At 40.8% G+C, this 24931-nt stretch overlaps 3 protein-coding genes across 7 annotated transcripts in view; all 3 read left to right on the plus strand.

Moving 5' to 3' along the window:
- The window catches only part of LOC122976328 (histone deacetylase 4-like), a 62469-nt gene extending 59818 nt beyond the window's left edge, over positions 1 to 2651 (plus strand). For all 5 annotated transcript variants that reach the window (XM_044344737.1, XM_044344740.1, XM_044344738.1 and 2 more), the window contains 3 exons: positions 193 to 277; positions 438 to 582; positions 1404 to 2651. In XM_044344737.1, the coding sequence (XP_044200672.1) occupies positions 193 to 277; positions 438 to 582; positions 1404 to 1443 (270 nt within the window). In that variant the 3' untranslated portion in view covers positions 1444 to 2651. The remainder of the gene's footprint in view (positions 1 to 192; positions 278 to 437; positions 583 to 1403) is intronic.
- Positions 2652 to 6229: 3578 nt separating this feature from the next.
- LOC122976358 (ribose-phosphate pyrophosphokinase 2) lies at positions 6230 to 19409 on the plus strand. Its single transcript, XM_044344802.1, has 7 exons — positions 6230 to 6528; positions 11198 to 11381; positions 13260 to 13358; positions 14164 to 14288; positions 14497 to 14670; positions 14936 to 15095; positions 17465 to 19409. The coding sequence occupies exons 1-7, from the start codon at positions 6407 to 6409 to the stop codon at positions 17555 to 17557; spliced, it is 957 nt and encodes a 318-aa protein (XP_044200737.1). The 5' UTR covers positions 6230 to 6406; the 3' UTR covers positions 17558 to 19409.
- A 1342-nt stretch (positions 19410 to 20751) lies between these two features.
- LOC122976389 (thymosin beta-12) lies at positions 20752 to 23383 on the plus strand. The gene is made up of 3 exons (XM_044344847.1): positions 20752 to 20866; positions 22091 to 22203; positions 22393 to 23383. The coding sequence occupies exons 2-3, from the start codon at positions 22104 to 22106 to the stop codon at positions 22422 to 22424; spliced, it is 132 nt and encodes a 43-aa protein (XP_044200782.1). The 5' UTR covers positions 20752 to 20866; positions 22091 to 22103; the 3' UTR covers positions 22425 to 23383.
- The last annotated feature ends 1548 nt before the right edge of the window (positions 23384 to 24931 follow it).

Raw genomic sequence — 24931 nt, forward strand, 5'->3', positions numbered from 1 at the left:
TGTAGTCTGAGCCTGGTTTTAGTCAGGTAGGTAAAGTGAAAAGATGTCAGCTGATGGGAGAAATCAAGATAATACTTAAAGCAATGGTTTCTTGTTCCCTGCTGCATCATTTTGAGACCAACGCCTTGTGTAAAATATTGGAAATGCAGCCTGTTATACGCTTGTGTTCATATTTTGTGTGTCCCCGTGCAGCTGGACCCGCTGCCAAAGGCCGTCCTCGAGCAGAGGCCCAACCCCAACGCTGTCCGCTCCTTGGAGAAAGTTTTAGAGACTCACAGTGAGTTCACCCTCAGTTACACAAGAACACGACAGAGAGATCACCTGGAAACAGATTTAGTAACATTTTTAGGTCGCTTACATTTCAATAAAGCATTGAGTCACCTCTGTTTCTCTATGTTTCTCCTTTCATCTTTGACACTTCTTCTTCTTCTCCTCAGGTAAGTACTGGCGCTCAGTGCATCGCTACTCGCCGCGGCTGGGTCTCTCCCTGCTGGAGGCCAAACGAGGAGACTCCGAGGAGGCCGAGGCCGTCAGCGCCATGGCCTCTCTGTCCGTGGCCAACACCAACACTATGGATCACAGGTAGGGATCTAAACCCACTGCTTAGAAGGAAAATTATTTTACAGAGAGAAGTTTGTTGAAGATGTTGTAAAAATCATAGGTATGACTACGGAGCCCAGAAAGGGCTACGGAGAAAAAAAACAACTAATTTGTGCTCTTGATTTAATAATTCTTGCCCATGGATTACTCAATTAGTGCTCTTGATTTATCTATTTTGTCTGTTTCCCTGTTGTGGAGAGCACCAAATGCATCCAGTCAGCCAGAAGTTTGAAGAGAGTGACGAAGACATTTCCCCTGTAACGTCAGTCACTTACGAGAGCAGAAAGCACAAATTATTAAATGAAGAGCACAGATTTTTTTTTTTTTTCTCCATGGCTCCTCCTGGGCTCCATACATTAGTGATACTGTTTATTGAGGAAGTAAAATAACTAACTGAATAGTCTCAATGCAACAAATAATGTATCTTTTATTAGGTTTATTAGATTAAAAAACCCTGAAATAAAACCTCAAATAAGTCAAATATTTAAAAGGTTCAAATGTAATGAGCACAAGTTCAGTCTAAATAAGGTCATTTGTTGCTTATGTTATTTGAAATTTATGCTGACACCCAAATTTAGTTTCCCAAAATACATTTGTTCCCCTAAAAATGTGTGAAAGGTCAAAGAAGAGAGGGATGTTTCTGAGTTACTGTACTTGTCCTACAAACACTGGCGGGGTGAGTTGAGTCCCAAGTCCGTAAAGGTCAGGAGGTTATCTGCGTGTAAAGCAAAGCTGCAGTGCAGGTTTGTGGACACATAACAGTTTTATATCTGTTGATGTGTGTTTTTTTTTTTACCCACCAGGCCGGAGGAGGAACCGATGGAAGAGGAGGAACCACTGTAACGAAGGGAAACATGAGGGTGTCACACTGTTAACCTTTGACCTCTCCGGAGAAGAGTCTCGACTGATCCCTTCATTTAGTCCCCCCTAACCCCACTCACCACGTCAGTCACCTTGATTGGCGGCCCCTCGGCCAAAACGAGGGAGAGGGGGTGGGCTCAGCCTCAGAGTAGGGAGCCAATCAGGAGACAGAGGACTGAATTGGGAAAAAAACATAATTGAACATAAACAGCGATGCTTCGCGGCACTCGCTCAGAGACACTCATTTTTCTGTCAGTCTTCGCACCACCTCCACGTTAGCCCACAGCGGCTAACCAAGCGACCTCGGCAGCAAGGGGGGGGGTGTGAGTGTATTTGGAGCGGGGGGCGAGATCAGGTCTCATCACAGAAAGGTGTGATAACAGAAACATACGGTGCTTTACACAGCTGCCCTCTGACCACATACAGTACGGACACCAGGGACAGCGGACGTTCCCGGCTGTCGAACGCAGCTCGGGAGTTTTCTTTCCTCTTTTCCTCTCAACTATTTTTCCTGACAAAACAAGGGCATCGCAGCAAACCGAGATAATATTTTACAAGTTCACTGTGGACTTTGGTCGGCCGAAGTTTAAGTAGGCTTTTACGGAGACTCGATGATCTCGCGGTGAGACTGTCACCTCGCTGTCGTTGAAAGGTTGACGAACGGGAGGAGTGCCTTGGCGAGGGTCCGCTGGATTTCAGGATTGTTCAGGAAAAGATTGCCTTAAGTTAAAAAGATTTCTCCTCGCTACGGAATCGGCGCGAGGGAGGGAGGGAGGGAGGGAGGGGGAGACGCGGGAGAAAGAGGGTCGGGGGGGGGGGGGGGAGTTTTCCAGTCCTTCGCGGGACGAGAACGACGAAAATAAAGCAAACAATCTTTCAGCATGTTTACTTGGAACGTGACGCAGACAACATTTATGTCTCTCACAGCCTCTTCTTGAAGAGTTACTTTACTTTTTGGATGGATCTATTTTTCTGTAAAAAAAAAAAAAAAAAAGGTTGTAAAGGTAGTTGCCAGCTTCAGTAGAAAAAAGGTGCAAACATGGAGACCTTCAAACAAGGAATTAGAGAACCGTCAAAAGGTTTAGCCTTTTATGTAGCTTCCCTTTAACCGAAGTCATCGCTTTGTAAAACACATAAAGCATGCATTTGAGCAGAGAAAGACCAGACCATTTTTTTTTCCGAAAGATTTTGAATGTCATCGAAAAAGAGAAAGCCAAGCAAGAGAAGCCAAAGCATGAGTTTGCATTTACAGTAGTACTTTCACTCCACTTCACTGGAAACATTTCTCGTATTGGGCTTTTTAAGATAAAAGCTCCCGATACCCAGTTCAATGTTTACTAATTTAATCTTTCACAGATAAAGTGAGCATTTTCTTGACCTCCCATGCTTTGCCGGTTGGCAACTACCTTGGTTACTAGTGTGAGCTCAACATTAGTCATGTATATTGAATTGAATATATTTTGAGAGGCAGTAATCGAGTATTGCCCGTTTGTATCTACATGTATGATTTTTTTTTTTTTTTTCCACATCAAGTTGTCGATTTACAATATCAAAAATGTGTTTGGTAAGCGTGTCCACTTTTTATTTTTTATTGTATAAGATTATTTTTCTAACTTTTTTCATCCATAGATTTTGTTCTGTGTTTTTATCCGTTTTCTGGATAGTTATAGGGCTGCCATTCACATACTTAGTACTATTGTCACTTCTTGTATTTATCAAAAATAAGGAGCAACACTTCCTTTCTTTCTTTCTTTCTTTCTTTCTTTCTTTCTTTCTACGGCTCTCTAAGCCTTTCTGCATTTTCATCAACTGTGTATTTATAACATGTACTGTTTATAGGAGATTTGTATATGGAAAAATTTATAAATGTACTCTAACTAATGACAGCTATGATATTGTGAACGAAAAACAGTATGGTGTATGATATTACTCCATGGACTTTAAAAAAAAAAAAAGCAAAAAAAAAAAAAAAGCAGCATATTTAACTCGACTGCACTGTTTCAAGTTGCCCTAAAGTGAAGCATTACATGGCACTGCAATTGACTTTCTTCAGTGAAAAATCACTTTGTTGCCTAATCGACACATTTTCCTCTTGTGCATGGGTGATATGCACTTACCTTTCGACTGTGACGACATCCAAAAAAAAAAAAAAGAAAAAAAAGAGGTTTAGAGGCCGTTTTATGTAGCTAGCTGAGTTTTTCCTCGGCGGGAAAAGAAGAGAAGGTGACACAGGTGTTAAGGAAGCGGGAAGTTTCGGATGGGAAACATCGGCCGGTCATTTTAAAAATCTCTCTCTGAGCATGTGTTGCACTATCACGTTTGACTTTCCGTAACATCGGTGTCTCCTTCTTCTCTCTTCCTGCTTGACTTCAAGTGATCTGACACTACTAGTAAATCAAATTACATTCAACTTAACCCCCCATCTGCTTTGTTCTAAACACCTGATTAAAGACGACTATCATGTTTCTTTTATGTTGATATCATTTTATAAACTTGTAAAATTTGACGTTGAGTTGATATTTTTTTTCATGTCTAACTAAACATTCCACTTGTTAATCGTTTAATTTGGCTTAACTTTTTTTTTTTTTTTTTTTTTTTTTATTAAGATGAATTTGAGGATTTTTTGTAGAAACTTTTAATACTACTCTTTCTTTTTTTGCCGTCTGCTCGCGCCAACTTTAACTCTTTGCATGGTTTGTGAGTCAGCATGCCTGCTTGTCTATGTAACAAAAATGTATTTGCACAATAGAAGAAGAACACTGGAGGGCTTAAAAAGAAAAAACCTCCCCTGTGGCGCCTCAGAGTGCCGGTCCGGGGACGGTTTTCTTCCTCTCTGGTGTGCAAACAATTCAAAAGACTTTGTCCAAATGAGTCCACGGAGACACATTTGATATTGTTCTTATTGAATATCGTTTCCAATAAGTGATTTTAACATGATTCAGCACTTATGACATGTATGGACTGTGTTTGAGAGAAACGTGCTCTGCCAAACCTCTGCTACATTCACACCATAAGAGACTCTCCCAAAGAATGTTCCTCTTTCAAAGATTTTTAAACAGGCGCGATCGCGGTAGAGAAACGACGGATATTGGTTGAGAAAAGGTTTGGAAAAAGGGCATCGCCGTTTGATTGTCATACCCACCACCTCGGCCAGTTCTATATATAACCACTGTGGCTCAAGAGCAAATCTTGGTTTACATGTAAATGGGGAAAAAAAGTTATTTTTTGTTTGTTGTTTGTCTCTCTATTGATGAAAAATGTTATCTTTCTTTGGGACCTACGCTTTGAACATTTCATCTCTGACATCATCTATAAAATATATTTCTGAAAAATACAAGTGTCTTTGGTTGTGTCATTTGCTTTTACACGTAAAAAGCTATCCAGGGGGGTCAAACAAGGTGAAGACTGAGTGCTATTTCAGGCGTTTTCCACATCAATAGGCAGGAATTGATTTTTTTGATGAGCTGTCTGGATGAAATCAATTCACCAGATGCACTCACAGTTAACGGAGATCCTCTTATCATTTGTAAAGTATGTGCCTGAAAATCTGAGGAAATGTCGGGATGTTTCAGGTTTTATCACTTTGTGAGTTGATTACTCAAAGTCCATGTTAGCATAGTGTCAATAATCAGTAGTGCTGGTTGTAGTGGAATTCCTGATGACCAGACAGCAGTTTAACCTTTATATCACCTGTTTTTCAAGTGATATCTTCAGTATTCTTCAGGTTTTCTGACCTGTACTGGATCTCAAGGACAGCAAATTAGCTGCCCGGCACATGACAGCAATGATGTTAGAAAGTATGTAACGAGAGTGAAGGAGACAGGTCTCTGGTTTGAGGGACATACGAGGGGCATGGAGTCTCAGCTGACTTCTCTCTGAGTGGAAAATTTAATTACAAGGCGCAATATCACAAGTGTGCAAATGCAAGCTATCAGGTGACCTCCTCAAATGAAAAATGAGAAAGCATCCAGCTGCAAGAAAAGAAGGAAAATGTGTTTTCTTGCATGTGACAAACATACATGATTACAAGAGTGTAGTGTAACTATAAGGCTGCAGCTAAAAGTTGTTCTAATTATTGATTCATGATTATGATGATTATTTTCTCAATTAATCATTTGTTTTTTGTTAGAAGATGCTGAAAAAAATTCCAATTAAGACTTCCCAAAGCCCAAGTTGAAATATTCAAACAGCTTGTTTTGTCTGAAACTCAAATATATTCAGTTTATTTTCATAATTAGGAAGAAAACCACCAGAAATTCTCATTTGAGAGGCTGGAAACTGACTTTTGGAGCATTCTTTATTTAGAAAAATACTTATAAATTGCAATATTGAAGAGAAATAAGGTATATTGCCCCATGTTATCACATATATGGGGGTCATAAGAATAAAATATTTTGACAATATAACAAAAGACTAGAATTAATGAACAAATAAAGAAATGTATCAGTTTAAAAAGGATGGCCAATGTATTTCTGTTTCTCCAGCTATCAATAATAGCTGTATAATGAGTGATTAGTAATAATATGTAATAAAAATGATTAGTTTTGAGGGTTTGACAAGTCAAAATCCTTCTTGGTGATCACGTTCATATACGGTAAAATGCTCCTATAATATAATATTATAATAAAAAAATATAATAATCAGGACAAAAGTCTGGTAACCTTTGAGTGATGTGTGTTAAATAAACAACAGAGCAGGATAATAAGTGTACATGTGTCACTGGACTACTACACTGTCCAATGAGGGGAGGGCACTTCCCTTTAACCATGCAAACACTGATGTGATATTTCCTCTCTGCCGACGGTCCCCAGTGCTGCACCAGTGCAATGCTAAGGCTGCAACATTAGCAAGCTAATTTTTCCCCATTTTCACAACCCTACCGTATTTCTTTTCACTCTTCCTTTTTTCCCCCTTTTCTTGAGCAAACTGCATCGCTGTTTTGGTCATGCCTAACATCGTGCTGTTTAGTGGGAGCTCTCACCACGACTTGTCCCAGAAAGTGGCTGATCGGCTGGGACTGGAGCTGGGCAAAGTGATTACGAAGAAATTCAGCAACCAGGAGACGTGGTGAGTAGATTTATCATCTTTACATGACGCTTATTCTTCTGTAGCGGTTTGACATTTGCACGCTTTTGCATATTTTTGCAAGGGATAGCTGTTGAGCCTCGGTGTCCCATGTGGGAAGGTTAGCTTGAAGCTAACAATAGTTTACTATTGAGCGGGCAGCGCTGTAACGTCTCCACGTGACTAGTTAGCCACATGTAAACACACACAGGCTAGCGAGCTAACGCCTGTGCGTCCTTTATCGGACACCGCTTTTCTGGCCGTGTTGCTAGTGAATTATTTTGGCTAAGTGTTATTCATGAGTGCACCTGCCGAGTGTGTTTAACCATTAAAATAAAATAAGCTTGACAAGAGGAGAGCAGTTGTGAAATTACGTAATGTTACAGGTTATTTTGTTGGCTGCGTATCGCGCTGGCTTGCTACGTCTGTTTCGTTTCTCGTGTAACGGTGATTACGGAGGTGTCAGGCCAAATTTTATACGTGTCGTAAAGTTTTCCCCCCAATTCATTCAACTTGAGTCTTAACTACGTGGAATAACCCTTTATATGCGAATGGGCGGTTGTTTGGTTTATAGCCCTGTTAAAATGTTTACCTTGAGCTAGAAAGCTGCCAATTTCGTCGTTGGAACAGATTGTTACGGGTATACAAAATTTGTCATGACACCTTAGTGCGTTTAGCTAGCGAGATGTTACTGTTGTAGCTAAATCACTAAATTCTGTCGATATGATTGCAAATTAGTTAGAGGTATTGCCACACATGATTAAACACAGTGGTACAGGGATGCTTGTTGTCCAATTTCTACCGAAAAGTATAACATTATGCAGGTAATGAGCGTGTCCGATAATGGATCCCTGCTAACCTGCTGTTTTTTTTAGAGCAGAGATTCACGTTAGCAGGCAAACATAACATGTGGTTGTCTGCGGTTACAACCATCTGACAGTGACAGGGTTAGATGGTCAACCAACAGAGAGTAGCTAAATATCAAATATTGTCTCTAACCTGAGTGGATAACTTGCAGCAGTTAAATAAGAATAAAGTAGCTCTCAATACTGCCAGGAAAGTTAGTTAACTCTCCAGTGGTTAAATCACATGCATTTAATCTGTGCTAATTTTCCAAAGCAGCCACCACTAGTTTAATCAGTGTCTGCACGCTTGCAGTAAAGCCTTGTTTAATATTAGCATTGCAAAGGACTTTTTTAGTACTTTTACTGCCTCTGTTGCCTCCTGGCCTTGAACGGTTAGTTGTAAACTGTTTGAACCCCTCTGCATGCTGACCTTTTGGCTTCATACTGGCCTGTTTGCTTGACCTGAACTTATTCTTTTGCACTGCAGCCTTAAATTCAGTATATATTTCAAAGTTTCCTCAGATCATTCACCTTTTAAAACAATTCCTCTGAGTGCGTTTTCATTCTCTAACGATGCACCAAATGAATGTGTTCTGTGATCCCGTGGCTCAGTGTGCGTTGCATTAACATTGTCAGAGTTGGATTTCATTCCCGCTGGGGTCACTCAGTGTACAGTAATGCACTCTGGATAAAAGCTTTCATGCTTCCACCGAGCGGCATGTGTTGTTTTGTAATCTTTCCCTTGCATGAAAAAAAAAAACAAAGTCGGGCCTCGTAAAGGTGTCTTGACCCCTTTATCCTTTTTTTATAAGAGCCTCTCTGCTGATGATGTTTCCACTCACAACTCTAAAATCCAGGGAAAACTCTGATTATCTGTGCTGAGGTTTCTCTCAAGGGAACTCAGCTGTTTGGATGACACAAAGTGCAAAACAAAGATTATTTTTCTCATGCTTGCTGACGAGCAGGGAGGTGAGAACAGCACACTGATCGCAGCTCTTCTCACAGCTCCTACACGCCGGTTTTGCAAGTTCACTCGCATAGTTCAAGGACTGAAGTAATGGGAGTAAATCTCCGGGAGTAAAATGCAATGCCTGTTTGTCCAAATAAAGATTTAATTGACACTGACTTGCTTGGTGTCCAGAATATAATGGCTCTGGTGTGCGGCAGTGATCCAGATGGACCCAAAATGGAGAGGAGGGTATTTAAGAGTAAACAAAGCCCACTTGGGGAAATAGAACCCAGATTGAGCTCTTCTGTTTTGTGTTTGTATGGCAAAAGTCATCTTTTTGTCACCTTGACTGCTGTTTAATTTAAGCATTTGTGGCAGGAAATGTTTTGCTCGAGATGATGGTGACTGTCCATCCATAACGCCTGAACATACAGTTTGCACAAGGGCACTTTGTTACACTCTGTTGTTGTTGTTGTTGTTGTTAGAATCTTGAAAAATTAATCCAAGCAATGAATTGATTATTAACTTATCTTTGCAAACTAGAGCTGCAACCTCAATTGTTTCTCTAAACCATTTCTGTCATAGTAAACTTTTTATTGGCTCCCTTCTTGACTCATCAGGAAGCTTATCAGGAAATGTGAAGAAGAAGAAGAAGTATTTGTGGTTACAGGCAGACTGTCTGACTGAGCTTTATACAGTATCTAACGCTATCTGTGCTGATATGACTGATGTTAGGCCCGAGTATCAAATCTCAATACTCGTTGGAGGCCGACCAAAATGTGTCTGAAACGCAAACTGTCAAGAAACAAAAGCTGGCATCCAGTATCTGCTTTAGATAAGTACATTTGTCCGTTTGTTTGAACAGAGTTACTCATTTAAATTAGAATTCTGCCAATTTTAGACTGTTTAGGCTGTTTTATTCAGCCAAAGTTCTTGTACAACTGCTTGTGTTTTAAGCCTTATTATTTGAGAACTCTGGTTTCTTTTGTTAAATAATTTTTTTTTAAAAAAGGTTTTGTAGGAAAGTCTTCTAGTTGTAATGTAGTTGTAATAGAGCTGAAACAATAAGCTGATTAATAGGTAACTATTTAGAGTTTTCCAAGCAAAAATGCAAAATATTTGTCAGTTCAAGCTTCTCAAATGTAAATATGTTCTTGGGTTTTAGACTGTTGGTCGGACAAAACCAGACCTTTTTGAATAAAGATGCACCGATCAAGAATCAGGTGGTTTTCAGCTAGTCGGCGGTGACCAGCCGATCAGTCTCAAATCCGCTTCTGTGCCGGTCAAATTTACACACAGGTGCACAGGCACAGACAGTAACGTCACAGCCACATACACACACACTCACTAAAATTAAATATGAACTGCAGCAGACTCGCCATCGACTGGTAACGTTACAGCACGTCTGCTGCAGTTTTTAACTGGTTTAAACATTAATTTACCTGTTTTATTCAATGGCAACATGTCGCATACCGTCATCACGACCAGCAACAGGCAGGGCTCAGACAGCGTCCTGAACATGGGCTACACCTGGGTCTGCTAAGGATGGGAGTCAGTCCATTCCAAAATAGCCTGTATATATATAACACAGAGTTTACACACCCAGACGTGTGCAGCTGTTTACACGCACCTGAAACCAGGTAATTTTACCTTTTTTTAAGGAAAAGTCTGCTGCTGTTTTTGTTTATATTATATTTAATTTAACCTCTTTCTCATTATCTGACACACTGACATGAATCCTGCTGTGTGTTTCAATCTGTAATTTGAATTAATACAGCTGATAAATATTATTAATCTAGATATGATGACCAAAAAAAAACTGTACACCTGTTGAGAGCTACAAATCACTATGAAAATGAGGAGTTGATATTTGCTATGTAAGTAAGATGCTTTTTGATCCAAATACTGTGTTTGTGTTCTATGTTTTATATGAACAGTGTTTATTACAAACACACGGTTGAATTTTCCATTAAAGGAAAGTTACAAAAATGTTCATGTATGCTATCAATTGTAGTTCTTAGAAAGTCAAAATCAGAAATTGCGATCGGTGCATCTCTACTTTTGAAGAGTCATCTTTGACTCTTGGGACGTTTTTCACTATTTTTCCCGACATTTTATCAACAAAACAAAGAATTAAGCATGAAAATAGCGGTTAGTTGCAGCCCCACATAGCTGTAAAGCCTTTTCTCTGGTCAGAGCTTTACAAGCATGTTACACTACAAGTCTGAACAATGTGAGCTGCACAGTTTATTTATAGAGAGATTTTATATGATTTCTAACTGCTGGCCTCTCATAAGGAAAAAAAAAAAGCCTTGTGACTGTCTGTGCTGGCCCAACTCTCACCCTTAAAAACTGTACATGTTCAGTCCGATCACATGACTTGAGGCCAGCGGTGTTGATCATGTCCCACGGATGGAATGTTTCACACACACATGACGCATGCTTCGGCGTCAGTATCACCGGCGGGTCGACGGTGTGTGTGTGTGTGCCTGGCACTTCTTACCTCAAACATCCTGCGATGAGCGAGCAGAGGGACTCGGCCTGAACTTGTTTTTGTATCATTCGAGGCTCCCCTGACTTGTACAGGTTCTGTCTTTGTCTAGGCCGAGCGGGTGAACACTCACTGCTCATGAATGTAACGTGGGAGATTGATAACGGACTGTGTGGCGTTATAATGTGGAAATGATTATTGCAAAATGTAAATGCTGCTGTCTAGAGGGCAAGGAAGGTCAACAATTTGTCATGACTTGTTAATAAAAAAAAACTTAATGAAGTTGTCTCATCCCTGTGGACACTTTCAGTCTTATATCTAACCCCGACGGTCTCATATTCCTTTAATAACATTGGTTTTTTTGTTGTTTTCTTTTTCCTCAAACAGCGTTGAAATCGGGGAGAGCGTACGCGGCGAGGATGTGTACATCGTCCAGAGCGGTTGCGGCGAAATCAACGACAACCTCATGGAGCTGCTAATCATGATCAACGCTTGCAAGATCGCCTCCTCGTCCCGCGTCACCGCCGTCATCCCTTGCTTCCCCTACGCCCGGCAGGACAAGAAGGACAAGGTAGACGCACGAAGTACAACACCGGATATTTTAAAGTCATATTTAACTATTCTAATCTGCACACAGGGTTCTTGTCAGTTGTATCTTTCTGTTTCACATCTTTCATAACCACTACTATGCTTATTTATAAAGCCACTATAACTAGAATACACTGAATGACTCAATTTGATCACACCCACTCAAACTTTGACCTTTTTATGGTAAAGAAAATGAGAATATGATGATAAAACACATTGTATTAGTCAGAGTATTATCTTAGAAGCACCTTAAGTTACTTGGAAATACTGTTATAATTCTCTTATCTACTGGGCTGTCATTTCAAACGTCTGTGTATTGTTGCTTCCTCCTTCGTCTTCCTCTGACGAAAACTTCCAAGAACTCATAAAGGAGGCGGAACAAGTCACTGGACCTTGTAATAAATGCTGAACGTCATTATTTTCCCCCCTCTAGCACTGCAGGTTGACATGTTAAGTCATTTTGCGGAGACGTATTAATGAGAAACCTCACATGACTACACAACAACACACCAGGTTAAAAGCAGCAGTGAAGCTTTTCAGGTCGAAGTGTTTGTAACGTGAGCCGCTCTCGGCCGCTCTCGGAAAATCTGGAATTGACACATCAGGCTTTTCAGCAGGCTGATAAACTGGTTCACCTGCTTATCTTGTAAATCATTATCTCGTGTTGCCTCAGTCGTTAATGTAACTACAGCAGCACATCAAGTCCACATGAAGCAACAAGAGAAGCACAGTTTTCAAGCAGTTAGCACCTGGTCAGAAAGTTGTTTTCCTCTCCTGTTTGTCCTCTTTTCTTGAGCGCCACTTTTTCGATATGTTCTAAAAACAATGTCTCATTTTACTCACATGAAGGTCAAAGCTCTGCAAACACTTTGATTAAAAGCAGATAAAGATTTCACTTTGTAAAACATGCAGCTTGCAAGCTTTGTTCCTGCTCTCCTCCTGTATGAATTTTATTCCAATTCACATTTAAATAAACAAAATGTCTTTCAATTGTTTTTTATTGAAATGCCACTCAAGTTGCACACGCTCAGACATCAAAACTTTACTTGAGCCTACGTCGGAGGTTAATCATTGCTTATAAAAGATTATCCTCTTTTCCAAACCTACTGTTTATATCTCAGTAGCAAAGCATGAAGAAGACTAAACAAAATGGGAGATTTAACTATCACCTCACGCATTTTATGCACAGAATTTGCAACTCTGACACTTGGATTTTAATGCAGATTAATTAATTGAATGCTAATTTAATTTCTTTATCATCTTGAAGAAAGTGTCTACAAACTTTTCAATGTCTGCGTGCTCACACAAACGCAGCTCTGCCATCATCCCCGAGTGTTTTGTCAACACGTCTGCAGCCCGATGCCTGACGTGTATATCTGCACCACGTTGGCTTTGCTTCCCCGCCGTACATGCAGTTTACAGAACAAGCCCACGGCGGCAGCAGCAGCAGCAGGGCCTAGACTTCATCCTGCGTCTCCAACAACAACAGGCTGCACCTTGAGAATGAAAAACACTCACAACAAAAGCCCCCATCCACACGCGTTGATGTGGGAGGCACTTAATAAATTTGACCTGATAGTAAGGTGACAGGAAGAGGATGTTTCAGTACCTTCATAATTCTCTCAGAAATAATAAAGCCACTTCTTGCCATCAGGCTGCAAAAAACACTTGATGTCAAACACAGAAGATCTAAAGCGGCTGAGAGCTGAAATAATCCCCGAGATGAAAGTTTACATAAAACGATTTTGACAGCAGCGGATTTCCAACACTGCTTAGAAAGAAAAAGACAACCTTCCAGTGTTTTTAATTTTTTTTTCTTACTCACTCACCTCAAGCGACTCTGTCTTGATGCTTGTCCCAGAGTCGAGCACCCATATCAGCTAAGCTGGTGGCAAACATGTTGTCTGTGGCTGGCGCCGATCACATCATCACCATGGACCTCCACGCCTCACAAATCCAGGTTAGTGTGAAGGTTCTTACATGGATCAAGTGCTGTTACTGTTTCTTTGTTTCATGCAAAGCAATTAGTATTCATGTTAGCAAATGTTATTCAGACATTAAAACATGTAAGATGGACACATTTCTGCCAGGGAAGACACAAGATAACACATCGGATGAGCCGACGCAGCAGACAAACAGTAAAAGTAACCAAGGTTTAACTTTTTTCATTTGCGCAGAAACTGATATGAAGCTGAAAGGAACATGTACGTCATGCTCTAGATAAAGTAACATTCAGCTTAATATATTTATATCCTTGGCCTTAAGTCTCCTGCTAAATTTATGATTATTTTTGTAATCTGCTGATTATTTTCTCAAATAATAGATTCATTGTTTTGTCTATAAAAAAGTCCAGTTTTGTCGGCTCAACGGTCCAAAAGATTTTACTTTCATGTATGAAACAAAAGCTTCAAATAATCACATTTAAGAAGCTGCAACCAGCAATTTTGGGGCTTTTTTGCTCATAAATTACAAAAAATACTTAACGGATTATTTGCTGGTTAACCTTTTAATCGATTAATCAACATGTTGTTGCAGCTTTATACCCAGCAGTTATCTTGTACCATGAGTCAGTCATTGTATTCGTACTTTAAATTGCAGTTGTGCAGTTAGACTTGCAAAGTGAAAAGGTAAACGTATGTCATCTCAGTGGTCGAATGTCACTAAAGCTGTCTGTATTGTACTGGTGTGGTTACTGGGCGCATCCATGTGTTGTTTTCCATGAATAAAAACAAGGATCTTTGCTCTGTTTTTTTTTTTTTTTAAAGGGCTTTTTCGACATCGCTGTAGACAACCTATACGCAGAGCCTGCTGTTCTTCAGTGGATCAGAGAAAACATTCCAGAGTGGAAAAACGGTATCATCGTGTCTCCGGATGCAGGTGGAGCAAAACGGTAAGATAACAGGGACTCTGAGTTAAAAGCCACTACATACTTAACTGACGTCTTACATACAGAAATCCGAATAACTTGCGTTAAATCTGGCCGGTTTGTAGACTTAACCATTTTTAAGACAAGATCCGTTGTATAAATACAATAAAAGTGTTGTAATCAACTTGTTAAACGTTCTAATGTGTACTTCTTCTTCTTCTCCCCTGTCCAGCGTGACGTCCATTGCAGACCGTCTGAACGTAGACTTTGCTCTCATCCACAAAGAGAGGAAGAAGGCCAACGAGGTGGACCGCATGGTGCTGGTTGGTGATGTCAAGGACCGCGTGGCCATTTTGGTGGATGACATGGCCGACACCTGCGGCACCATTTGCCACGCTGCCGACAAGTCAGTATCCTAATAGTCATATTTATTCTGTCTGTCAGTCAATATGTTGAATCTCTAAAGTGCGACGGAGAAACTGAAACTGGATTCAAGGATGTGGTGACTCCATTATATTGATATTAAACTGATACGGTGCCAATTCAAGTGTTGCAACACACGTTTGTGTAACACCTTTGATCCATTAAATGAATCACCTCATCATGAAAACCTCAAAGACTTGTGAAGGTAGAAGTAGATTAAATTAAACCTTTCTTCACTTGGCCTCTAGGCTGATCGATGCCGGAGCAGTAAAAGTCTACGCCATCCTCACGCACGGCATTTTCTCCGGTCCAGCCATCTCTCGTATCAACAACGCCCCGTTCGAGGCTGTGGTGGTAACCAACACCATCCCACAGGAAGAGAAGATGAAGGCGTGCCCGAAAATACAGGTACACATTAACACACAAACACACTCAGATTCTGCCCATGACTGGGCAGAACTTAATGCTTCTTTTCATCAATGATTAATCTGCTGGTTATTTTCTTGATATATTGATTCATCGTTTGTCTATGAAATGTCAGATAATAGAGAAAAATGCCCTTTATCATTTCTTTACAGACCGTGGTAACATCTTCAAATGAGTTGTTTTGTCCAAAATCCAAATAAATGTAGTTTATTATCATGTATGACACAGAAAAGCTACAAATCCTAACATCAAAAAAGCTGCAACCAGCAAATACTTTATATTTTTTCTTTAAAAAAACTAAAATAGTTGATAAATTTTCTGTTGATCAACTATTCAATTAATTGACTAATTGTTGCGGCTCTACCTCAAATATTTCAAAATGTACTCTACAATATAGCTGTGTGTTTGCTTAGTTTACCCACAGACACATAAATGACATCTAATCTTGTATAGAGTACACATTGTCACAACTTCTGTGGCCAATAACATGTGATCCGAAATCAAACTCTTGTGCGTCAATAGTTGCACAATAGTAAAAGATAAACTGTAAGTTAAACTGATTGAACATGGTCAAACATACACACATGGGTATTTGTAGTTTGTCTCGAATAATCAATTATATTCTCAAGCCTGCTGTACAGTTGTGGTCAAAAGTCAATGTACACTTGTGAGGAAAATGTATATCATGGCAGTCTTGAGTTTCCAATGATTTCTACAACTCTTATTTTTATGTGTTTTCTGTGTTGTCAAAAAAACATGAATGCATTTTGGTTCCTTTATAAATTTATTATAGGTCTTCTGGAAATATGATAATCAGCTGGGTCAGAAATAAACGCACAGCAACTTGAATTATCTATTTTGGTGGATGCAAAATGTTGTGTCAGTCAAATTTCCTTTGCGGCATTGGCCTTTTGACATCCTGTGAGTGATTATGGTTGCCTACAGCTGCTGACTTCTCTGAGCCCATTTGAATAGGGCTCGTTTGATACACTCATCAGCCACAAACGCTACAATGGGAAAGTCTAAGGAGCTCAGCACGGATCTGAAAAAGCGGATTATTGACTCGAACAAGTCAGGGAAATCACTTGGAACCATTTCAAAGCAGCTACAGGTCCCAAGATCAAGAAAACGGAAGCTATCACCTGCTGTGGAGAGAGAATTAGTCAGGAGGGTCAAGAGTCAACCAAGAACCACCTAAAAACAGCTCTGCAATGAATTAGAAGCTGCTGGAACACAAATGTCAGTGTCCATAGTCAAGCATGTGTGGCCGAGAGGCTACAGTGCAAGAAGGAAGCCCTTGTTCCAGAAGCAGCACCTTAAGGCGCGACTGAAGTTTGCTGCTGATCACATGGACAAAGAAAAGGCCTTCTGGGGGAAAGTCCTGTTGTCAGATGAAACAAAAATTGAGCTATTTGTCCTCAATGACCAAAAATATGTTTGGAGAAGAAAATGCGAGGCCTTTAACCGCAAGAACACCATACCCACTGTCAAGGGTGGTGGTAGTATTATGCTCTGGGGGTGTTTGCTGCTAGTGGAAGTGGTGCTTTCCAGAAAGTAAATGGGAGAATGGAAAAAGGAGGATTACCTCCAAATTCTTAAGGAAAACTTAAAATCATCAGCCAGAAGGTCGGGTCTTGGACACAGTTGGGTGTTCCAAAGGACAGTGACCCCAAACACACATCAAAGGTGGTAAATGAATGGCTAGAATAAAGGTTTTAGAACGACCTTCCCAAAGTCCTGACTTAATCTCCATCAAGAACACGTGGAATTGACAAGAATTGAGTCCATGTCAGAAAGCCAACGAATTTAGTTGAAATGCACCAATTCTGTCAAGAGGAGCAGTCAAAGATTTAACCAGAAGCTTGTGGATGGCAACCAAAAGCACCTCATTGAAGTGACAATGACCAAGGGACATTTAACCAAATATTAGCATTACTGTACGTTAATTTTTGACCCAGCAGATTTGGTCACATTTGCACAAGACCCATAATAAATTCATAAAAGAACCAAAATGCACAAATGTTTTTTTTTTTTTTTTTTTTTGGTGACAAAGAAGTATGTGGTCCTGCCATAACATACATGTTCTTCACAAGTGTATCTAAACTTTTGACCATAACTGTATGTACAATTAAATTGAAAGTAGTAATGATGACAATAGTGACATCAAGTGGTTTAACTATTCATTTCTACATGGTAGAAACTACAGTATGTAGTCAGGTCAAACGCAACTCCCCTTTAATAACATTAAAATTAAAATATTTGTGGTCACATCTAATCTTCCGTATTTGTGGTGTAAAAAGCTGCGCTTCCTCTTGGTTTCCTCACATGCCGGACTTGTTTTTCTCCCCTAGGTCATCGACATCTCCATGATCCTGGCAGAGGCGATCAGGAGAACCCACAACGGCGAGTCAGTGTCCTACCTCTTCAGCCACGTACCCTTGTAAAAAAACGAGAGGGGGTGGCCCTCTTCCCCTTCCTCTGTCAGGCCTCGTCGGCTGCCACTTTTGGCCACACATCCTCCAGAAAGGCTGGAAAGGACCGAGTGTTTTTTTTTTTTTTTTTTTTTTTTGGCCAAACCACATGACTTTTTAAAGGTCATTGCCCACACATTGTCTTTGACATTCTCACCCAGGAGACAGAGCGAAATATCACTTCCTTCTCTGAAGACCAAGTTTGTATTTATGAGTATCTCTTTTTTTTTTCCCGTTTATTATTTTCTCTTGTTTCAGCTGCAGTTTTGCCAACCTTGAACCCTAGAGGCATGGCCTTCACTTTAACCAAAGGGTCCATTATGTATTATTTGTACCTCATATTGACTTCACTTTAAATGAAGCATTCCACGATGTCATGTGATTTGAAAAATTTTGGCCCTTTCTGCTTCACAAAGAAATGAAAAGTTAAAGGCATACTATGTAGGATTTGTCAGTTGCTGTTTGTAAACACAGCATTCAAAGTTGGCCCCTCCTCCCTGGCACAACGACACCAGAGCGAGAGAGAGAGCAGAAGCTGTCACCCAAGGTAGGGTGAATGAAGAGAGGGAGCTCAAAGTACTCAAATAAATAAATAAAATTTTTGATCGTTTCATGACGGTTACATTCTAGAGCACAAATAAACACGCCCACACCTCCGCACAACCCTGCAGGTAGGTGCTGGATTTTGCGCAGTGCATGTTTCATCTTGTCTGCTGTGGCCTCTCTGCTCTGCGCGCATGTGTGTGTGTGTGTGTGTGTGTGTGTGTGTAGCTCAGCCCCGCCCTCAGTCAAACAGACACAGACCTGTTCTCTTCATACATCCATGACACAGACAGAGAGCAGAGGTGAGAGACAGAAATCACACCCTGCACACTGTTATTGGCTGGTGGGGGCTACACACCTGCTAACACCCAGAAGCATTCAAAACACAACAAAATAATAAGAAAATGCAGGCAGATGGTAGGTTTCTGCAGATAAATACACCACCACACACTAGTGGGTCGTAAGTGATAATAGAGAGCGATTATTTTTGTATGACTCTATACAATGTTTTTTAGGAAAATCCTGCATAATATGCCTTTAAAATGTGAAAAGGTGCACCTTCCCTCCTTCAACATGTTTGCTTTAACAGCTGCTAAAAGTATTAAAATAATATAGTTCATGCCTAACCCTTATTTAGCTAATCCTATATTGATTGTAATAATAATTTTTGCTTTGTGCTATCATCAGGCCCCAGACAGTAGTTTAAAAGTTGCACCACAAATCTAATCATGTCCAGACATAAATAGGAGGCTAAGAGAGATTAGACTTGAACACACTGAGTCACTCACCTGCCAAATGTGCTGATGCATCCTAGAGCTGCGACGTAATTTCTCTCAATAATAAGCTACTGTGATTGTAATGACAGCCTTCTCCTTCAATATTTTTAATTGCGCTAAAAAATAAAAAAAATTTAAAAAAATCTAACATTTTGTGACAACTTTCCACACTCTCAGACTGGTCAGTTGTTGATTAAAAGTGTCTAGTACGAGGTGTAGTGGGTGCTTTACCCACTTTTCAAAAGGTCACGAATACTCATTGAGCCCAAAGCTTGGTTATAGTGTTAAGAATTTAATCGTGACTTCAGTTGAAGTCATGAGAAAAAAAAAAAAAGGGGGTTAATTGTCACAGCTGTTAATGGGTCACTTTTGTTTGAATGAGGCAGGTTTCACTATTTGCCTCTAGGTGGATAAAACAGTTGGTGGAAAAGTGTGATTAATTTTTTTTTTAATATGTAACACTTCAAGCTGTTTGTTTGACAATAAAGCTTTGACAATGGCTTACAGATACACTGTCCTGCTTGTCTTTGATTTCCACCTCACTAGTGTGTGTGTGTATATAGAATAGAAATACATAAAATGTACAGTTTAACTCATTTGGGTGGCTGCTGAAGCCCTGATTTAACACACAGTAATGAATTTGAGCTGGATGGCTCATTACTGAACTGGGTTAATAGCAGTTTGACAAAAAAAAAAATCCAACATGGTTGGAAGCTCTGGAAAATTACCAGCAAGTTGTTCTTGCACCTAAAAGTTAAAGACACCGTCCATGTTTTAAGACATAAAAATCCTCTGAACATTAAAAAAATACACACAAAAAAGTCCATTCTCAGAGTCGGAGGCCTCATCTTCTACATCATACTTGTGTAAGTTGCATACTAGACCACAATTGGCTACTAAACTAAACTACTTGTGATGTCACAAATCATGCTCAGCCGTGCACACCTTTAACTCAGATTTAAGGTGAGCACAGGAACTTTCCCCTTTCAGCAGACAAATATCAAAACAACCTTTTAGTGTTAAACTTTGTACAGACATCATTCTGTACAGTGAAGCTCAAACACCCAATTGAAAGAAATATCAACAAAACATATTTTTGAGTGGAGGGAGGACTTCGAACTTGTATTTTTACTTGATGAATTGTAATAGTGCACGAAGATGTTTAGTTTGTCACTGCAGAGAAGCTGATATTAACTCGTGAGGTGGTCAAATGACGGGGTCAGCTGCACAACACCCAACTTAAGGTTAGTCTTACACTTAACATCAGATACTTGCAAATTTACATCCTTGAACTGAGAACTTCTGTTTGGTAAAAAGCTAGAAAGATTATATATTTGCATAAAGGTATCTTAAAGCTAATATTATATACTCTTGTAGCTTAATCTGTTAATTAATGCACACTGTAGGTCTTGGATCTACTGTGAAGTGAAGGGAGTGATTCATGATATGACACCGCCACCAGGGGGAACCCAGTCTACATAAATGTGCCACAGACAAAAGTAATGAGAATTAATGTGCTGTTGAATTTGCAAGAGTCGTTTTCAGCTTGAATACAGTTCAACTAATGATACTTTGATGTAAAACAGCTGCAGTGATGTTGAACTGAAGTGTATATAAACCATGTGGACATATTGCAGTGATAAAATAACAGATGGAGTGTAGCATTCTGCGCCACATGGCCTACAATCAAACACAGACGCAAAATAAAACCATATATTTACAGTTATTTGCTCTGGGAACTACTATAAGGTGGCTTTTGAGGGGTTTTCAGTGTTTGGTTTCAGTATGAGAGGATGGAGTGTTTGTGCTTCTCCAGCAGGGGGATACGGAGGCTGGGAACTGGTGGTGGTGATGTCAGATGTCATTAGCATATTTCTGACTATATCTAATGCTTGCGCAAAGACGCACCACTACTGCTGCAACGCACTGACCAGAGAACTTCCACTCATCAGACCACACCTCGGTAAGCTCTATTCAGATAATATAACTCATTCTTTATGCTTTATTGTCTGCAGCTTTAAGAGGAAAAAACTGTAATAGAAATGTGAGAAATGTGATCAAGGCGCAGAGGAGGGATGTTGTGCCAAATACATGAGCAAGGACAAAAAGATTAGATAATAGGTTTCTTTAATGAGTGTTATTTTATTGTAATAACCGAGAGGAGGGTGAGATATGACAGCAGGGCATGCATGGCTGGCATGTCTTTTGTCTTAGGCGCACACATGTATGCATATCAACCCGTTTCCTTTGTTGTCGTTTGTGGTCGAGTATGCGCCTGGTTCCGTTATTAAAATGATGGCTTAAGGCGTCCTCGGCGCTTTATGTGTGTGTATGAGCACGCAGGGTGGGTTTGTATGAGTGCACTTTTTTTTTTTTTTTGGAAAAATTTGGAGTTGAACTCAGATGTTTAAGAGCGAGATGATTGAGCAAAAAAAAAATGCCAATCTGGGCGGTGGTTCCTTCAGATTGCGCCCCAAGGGGAGAAGTAGGCTACGTGACAAGTGAATTTGCGGATGTTGCACAGCGTCCATGTGGAAAGCCCCTGCGTGGACACACATGAATCGAGATTTTACCTCTAGATTTAATAGATATAATCATTTTTACTATTTAAAGGTTGTTTTTAGAAGAATATCAGCGCACACGCAGGCAGTCATTTTCTATTTCTCTCGTTTTTTTTTTGTTTTTTTTTTTAATGCCTTTCTCTCGGTCTGCCCAGCATGGGAACTCCTATTGTTATGTAAATATCTGGTTGGACTGGCTTCATTGTCTGCTGCAGCCTGTCCCTTGTGTGCAACATCCCGGGCAGCGTGTTGGATAACGGGGATGGATGGCAGGCAAATCACGCCGGACAGAGCCGCAGGCGAACAAAAGAAGGCGGACGCGCACATTAGAGAGAAAAGTAGTCTGCGGTTGCGCATGTAGTTAAAAGATTTTTTTGGCCACTGAGATTTAGGCAACGCCCTTCGACTGCTAAAAAAAAAGTGCTCTGGTGGTTTTTGTTCCTTTTTTGTAATAGATATTTTTACAGTAATATTCTCGTAAAAGCGCACAGGTGACGCATAAGCACCTGTAGTTTGCGCATTAATACCTTTTGAGCTCTAACGTGATCAGTGGTGCAATTATAAGAGTGGAACTAGTTATCTGCTGGTTGTCAAACCCTTTCTGATTATTCTCTATTCTCTCACAGATCAACTGCAATAATGAGCGACAAGCCCGATATCTCAGAGGTGACCAGCTTCGACAAGAGCAAGCTGAAGAAGACAGAGACGCAGGAGAAGAATCCCCTGCCTTCAAAAGAAAGTAAGGACTCAAATTCCTGCAGCTGAAAGGAAGTGTGTGTGTGTGTGTGTGTGTGTGTGTGTGTGTGTGTGTGTGTGTGTGTGTGTGGGAGGAGGGTGGGGGATTATTACATCATATTTTTCTTCATTTTTATCCAGTTTTTTCAGTGGGAATCTCATATCTCCTCTCCTCTTTTTTCCCTCTCCACAGCCATCGAACAGGAGAAGGCTGCGACGTCGTGAAGCCCCTTCCTCACGTCATGCACTGTACACCCCCACCCCCCCTCCCCCCCACCCACCCGCCCCTGCATTGCCTTGTTTTCAGTCACTTCTTTTAGCTGTATAACTTTGTAACCGAAATTATGAAACGACAACAATAACCAAGCTGCACAGTCCGCGGACGACAGATGATGCCTTCGTCAGGGCAGTCGGCCCCCCTGTCCCCTCAGCAAATACCACCTTAAAGCACCTCGGTGTGAGGCGTTCGTCTTGCTTTTGGGGTGATGAGGAAGATTTGTCTGAGGCGGAGGGAGGGTGGACTGCAGAAGACGGTCCCAGAGGCGCACCTCTCCTCTCAAGCACCACCATAACATCGGCGTGCAAGCAGAGAGGCATAAGGGACGGGGCGTGGCTTGCGTCCCAGGAAGCTCATCATCGTCTCACAACCACCACCGACACCCAACTTCCTGCGTGGCTGCTTTTGCGCCAAAGCTGAGGCGTCAAGCTTTTTCTTGTTTTTTATTGTTTTTTCGTCTTCTAATTTTCGGAAATGCACAACTTTGTTTGTACGCTGGCCAAATTGTAAATGCCCCAAAAATTGATACTGTTGACTGTCACAGTCTTTTTTCTTTTGTATGTACACAAGGATAAAAAAAAAAAGTGTAACGGATTCCATCTAGATCTGGGAGATACTGAAATGGACCTTTATTAAAGGTTAAATTGTAACGTACTTTGGCCCTTTTGTCAGAGTGATTCGGGATAGCTTTTATGTTGCAATCTGTCTCTGAATTGTCTCAAATGTGGGGAAAAAAAAGAAGAAAAAAAAAAATACACCGGCAATTGATTCCATGTGTTTGCTTTCAACCGTAGATCAAAATTCTTTGCAGTTTTGTAAAGTCCCAGCAGTCATGTTAATCTGCCACAAACCATTACCAGAAAAGGAAAACCGTGAAATGTTGTAATAAAAAAGAATTTGTTACTAAGAAGTGTGCTGCGAAGTGTTTCCTCTGGCAATGCCACACACATCCTCAGACATTTATTTATCCACGCTTCACCCAACATCACCGCACCTTTTTATCACACTTTAGAAGCCTCATTTTATCTTCACGTAATATTTGTACAGCTTAATGTTGGTATAGCTAACCCACTTCTCACACTATCTTACGCTCCTCAACTGCCTAACAATCCTTCAGCATTACTTAAGGGATGAGGCTGTGCACTGTTGAAGGGCTTAAACTTCTCCAGAGCAAGCCGTGCAGGGATTTACCAGCACAGGGGATCAATTTTGTATTTGTGTGTGTGTGTGCCAGTGAGGGAGGGGAAATGAAAGCAACTTGTTAGACCACCTGTCATGAAGGTCTTCTCCTGAAGAAGTTGTTAACAGCACTGTCAGCACAAAGCTAGTGATTACTGCAGAGAAAGTAGAGCCATGGGAACAAAAACGGCCCTGCAATCCATAAAAATAGATTCTACTTCCTGAAGAACACAGCAGGGGGACTTTGATCATTTCAGGCATTAGCAAACTAAGCTACAAGCTTTAAGGAACCTTTTAATAGAACGTGCATGCATAACACAGGATGCATTTATCCAGGTTACCCTTTTCTGTAAAGGATTTATAGTAAAAAAGTAGAAGGAATAAAAGTATTGATGCATGTTTAAGTTACATTGCTCAGCTGGTTTGGTGCACTGGGGAGTGGTGGCTTATGGGACAGCCTGCCCTGACCCAGAATACAAGGTGTAGCCTCAGCAGGAGATTTACTCAGCCCTTCGTCCTAAATTAGCCACCGCCTACAAAGCCTTAATGTCATTAGCATGACATTGCTGACATTTCCTGTAAATGGCATGCATTGTGTGATCAAAAGTGGGACATGACTCACATTTTTAAGCAAGTCAGGTGTATCGTTGTGTTTAACCCTTGGGGTGTGTTTCCTGTTGCGGATAAACACCGCCATCACAGAGCAATGAGGAGACATTATCGAAGTTGCACGTCTGTCTCTTACCTAGATGATGGTGTGATTTATCTCAGAGCACGTAATAGTCCACAAATCTTATATGTTAGTGTAAGTGGATTGGTGTTAAGTCAGTTGCTCTTAATAAGGCATTAATCTGCGTTGAGGAGGAGGTTAGTGTGCTAGTGCAGGGAGACTAGGCCAAAGCCTCGCAGCGGCCTTGTTCTCATGGGCTGTCCACGTCCTCTCTCAGATGGGATTAACACCTCCCATCTCCCATTTCTCTCTGCCTCTCCTCCGCATGCTGCATGGCTCCACACAGGCCTGCACCAGAGCCTCCTGAGAAAGTGACAGAGGATTTAAGGTGGAGCAGCAGTTGGGGTGGAGTCACTGTCTGCCGCTTTAGGATGCAGAGGAGAGGGGGTGGGGGGGGGTGGGTGGGGGTTGAGAGGAGGGGGTCAGATGTGTAAGCTCGTCGGGATGCTACGCGTGTTCTGCCTGGTAACCCATGGCAACAGCTGCTGCTGAGTCACTTCTTGGGGTTGGGCGGTCGGATGGCTGTTATCCTCTTGGAGGCTTTTT

The sequence above is a fragment of the Thunnus albacares genome, chromosome 24 (assembly GCF_914725855.1).
Source record: "Thunnus albacares chromosome 24, fThuAlb1.1, whole genome shotgun sequence".
Classification (NCBI taxonomy): domain Eukaryota; kingdom Metazoa; phylum Chordata; class Actinopteri; order Scombriformes; family Scombridae; genus Thunnus; species Thunnus albacares.

Bases quoted from the DNA above. Each gene is read 5' to 3' on its own strand.
- LOC122976389 (XM_044344847.1), top strand. From the start codon at position 22,104: ATGAGCGACAAGCCCGATATCTCAGAGGTGACCAGCTTCGACAAGAGC. The intron at 22,204-22,392 runs GTAAGGACTCAA...CCCTCTCCACAG, and splicing joins TCCCCTGCCTTCAAAAGAAA to CCATCGAACAGGAGAAGGCT.
- LOC122976358 (XM_044344802.1), top strand. From the start codon at position 6,407: ATGCCTAACATCGTGCTGTTTAGTGGGAGCTCTCACCACGACTTGTCC. The intron at 6,529-11,197 runs GTGAGTAGATTT...TTCCTCAAACAG, and splicing joins TTCAGCAACCAGGAGACGTG to CGTTGAAATCGGGGAGAGCG. The intron at 15,096-17,464 runs GTACACATTAAC...TTTCTCCCCTAG, and splicing joins AGGCGTGCCCGAAAATACAG to GTCATCGACATCTCCATGAT.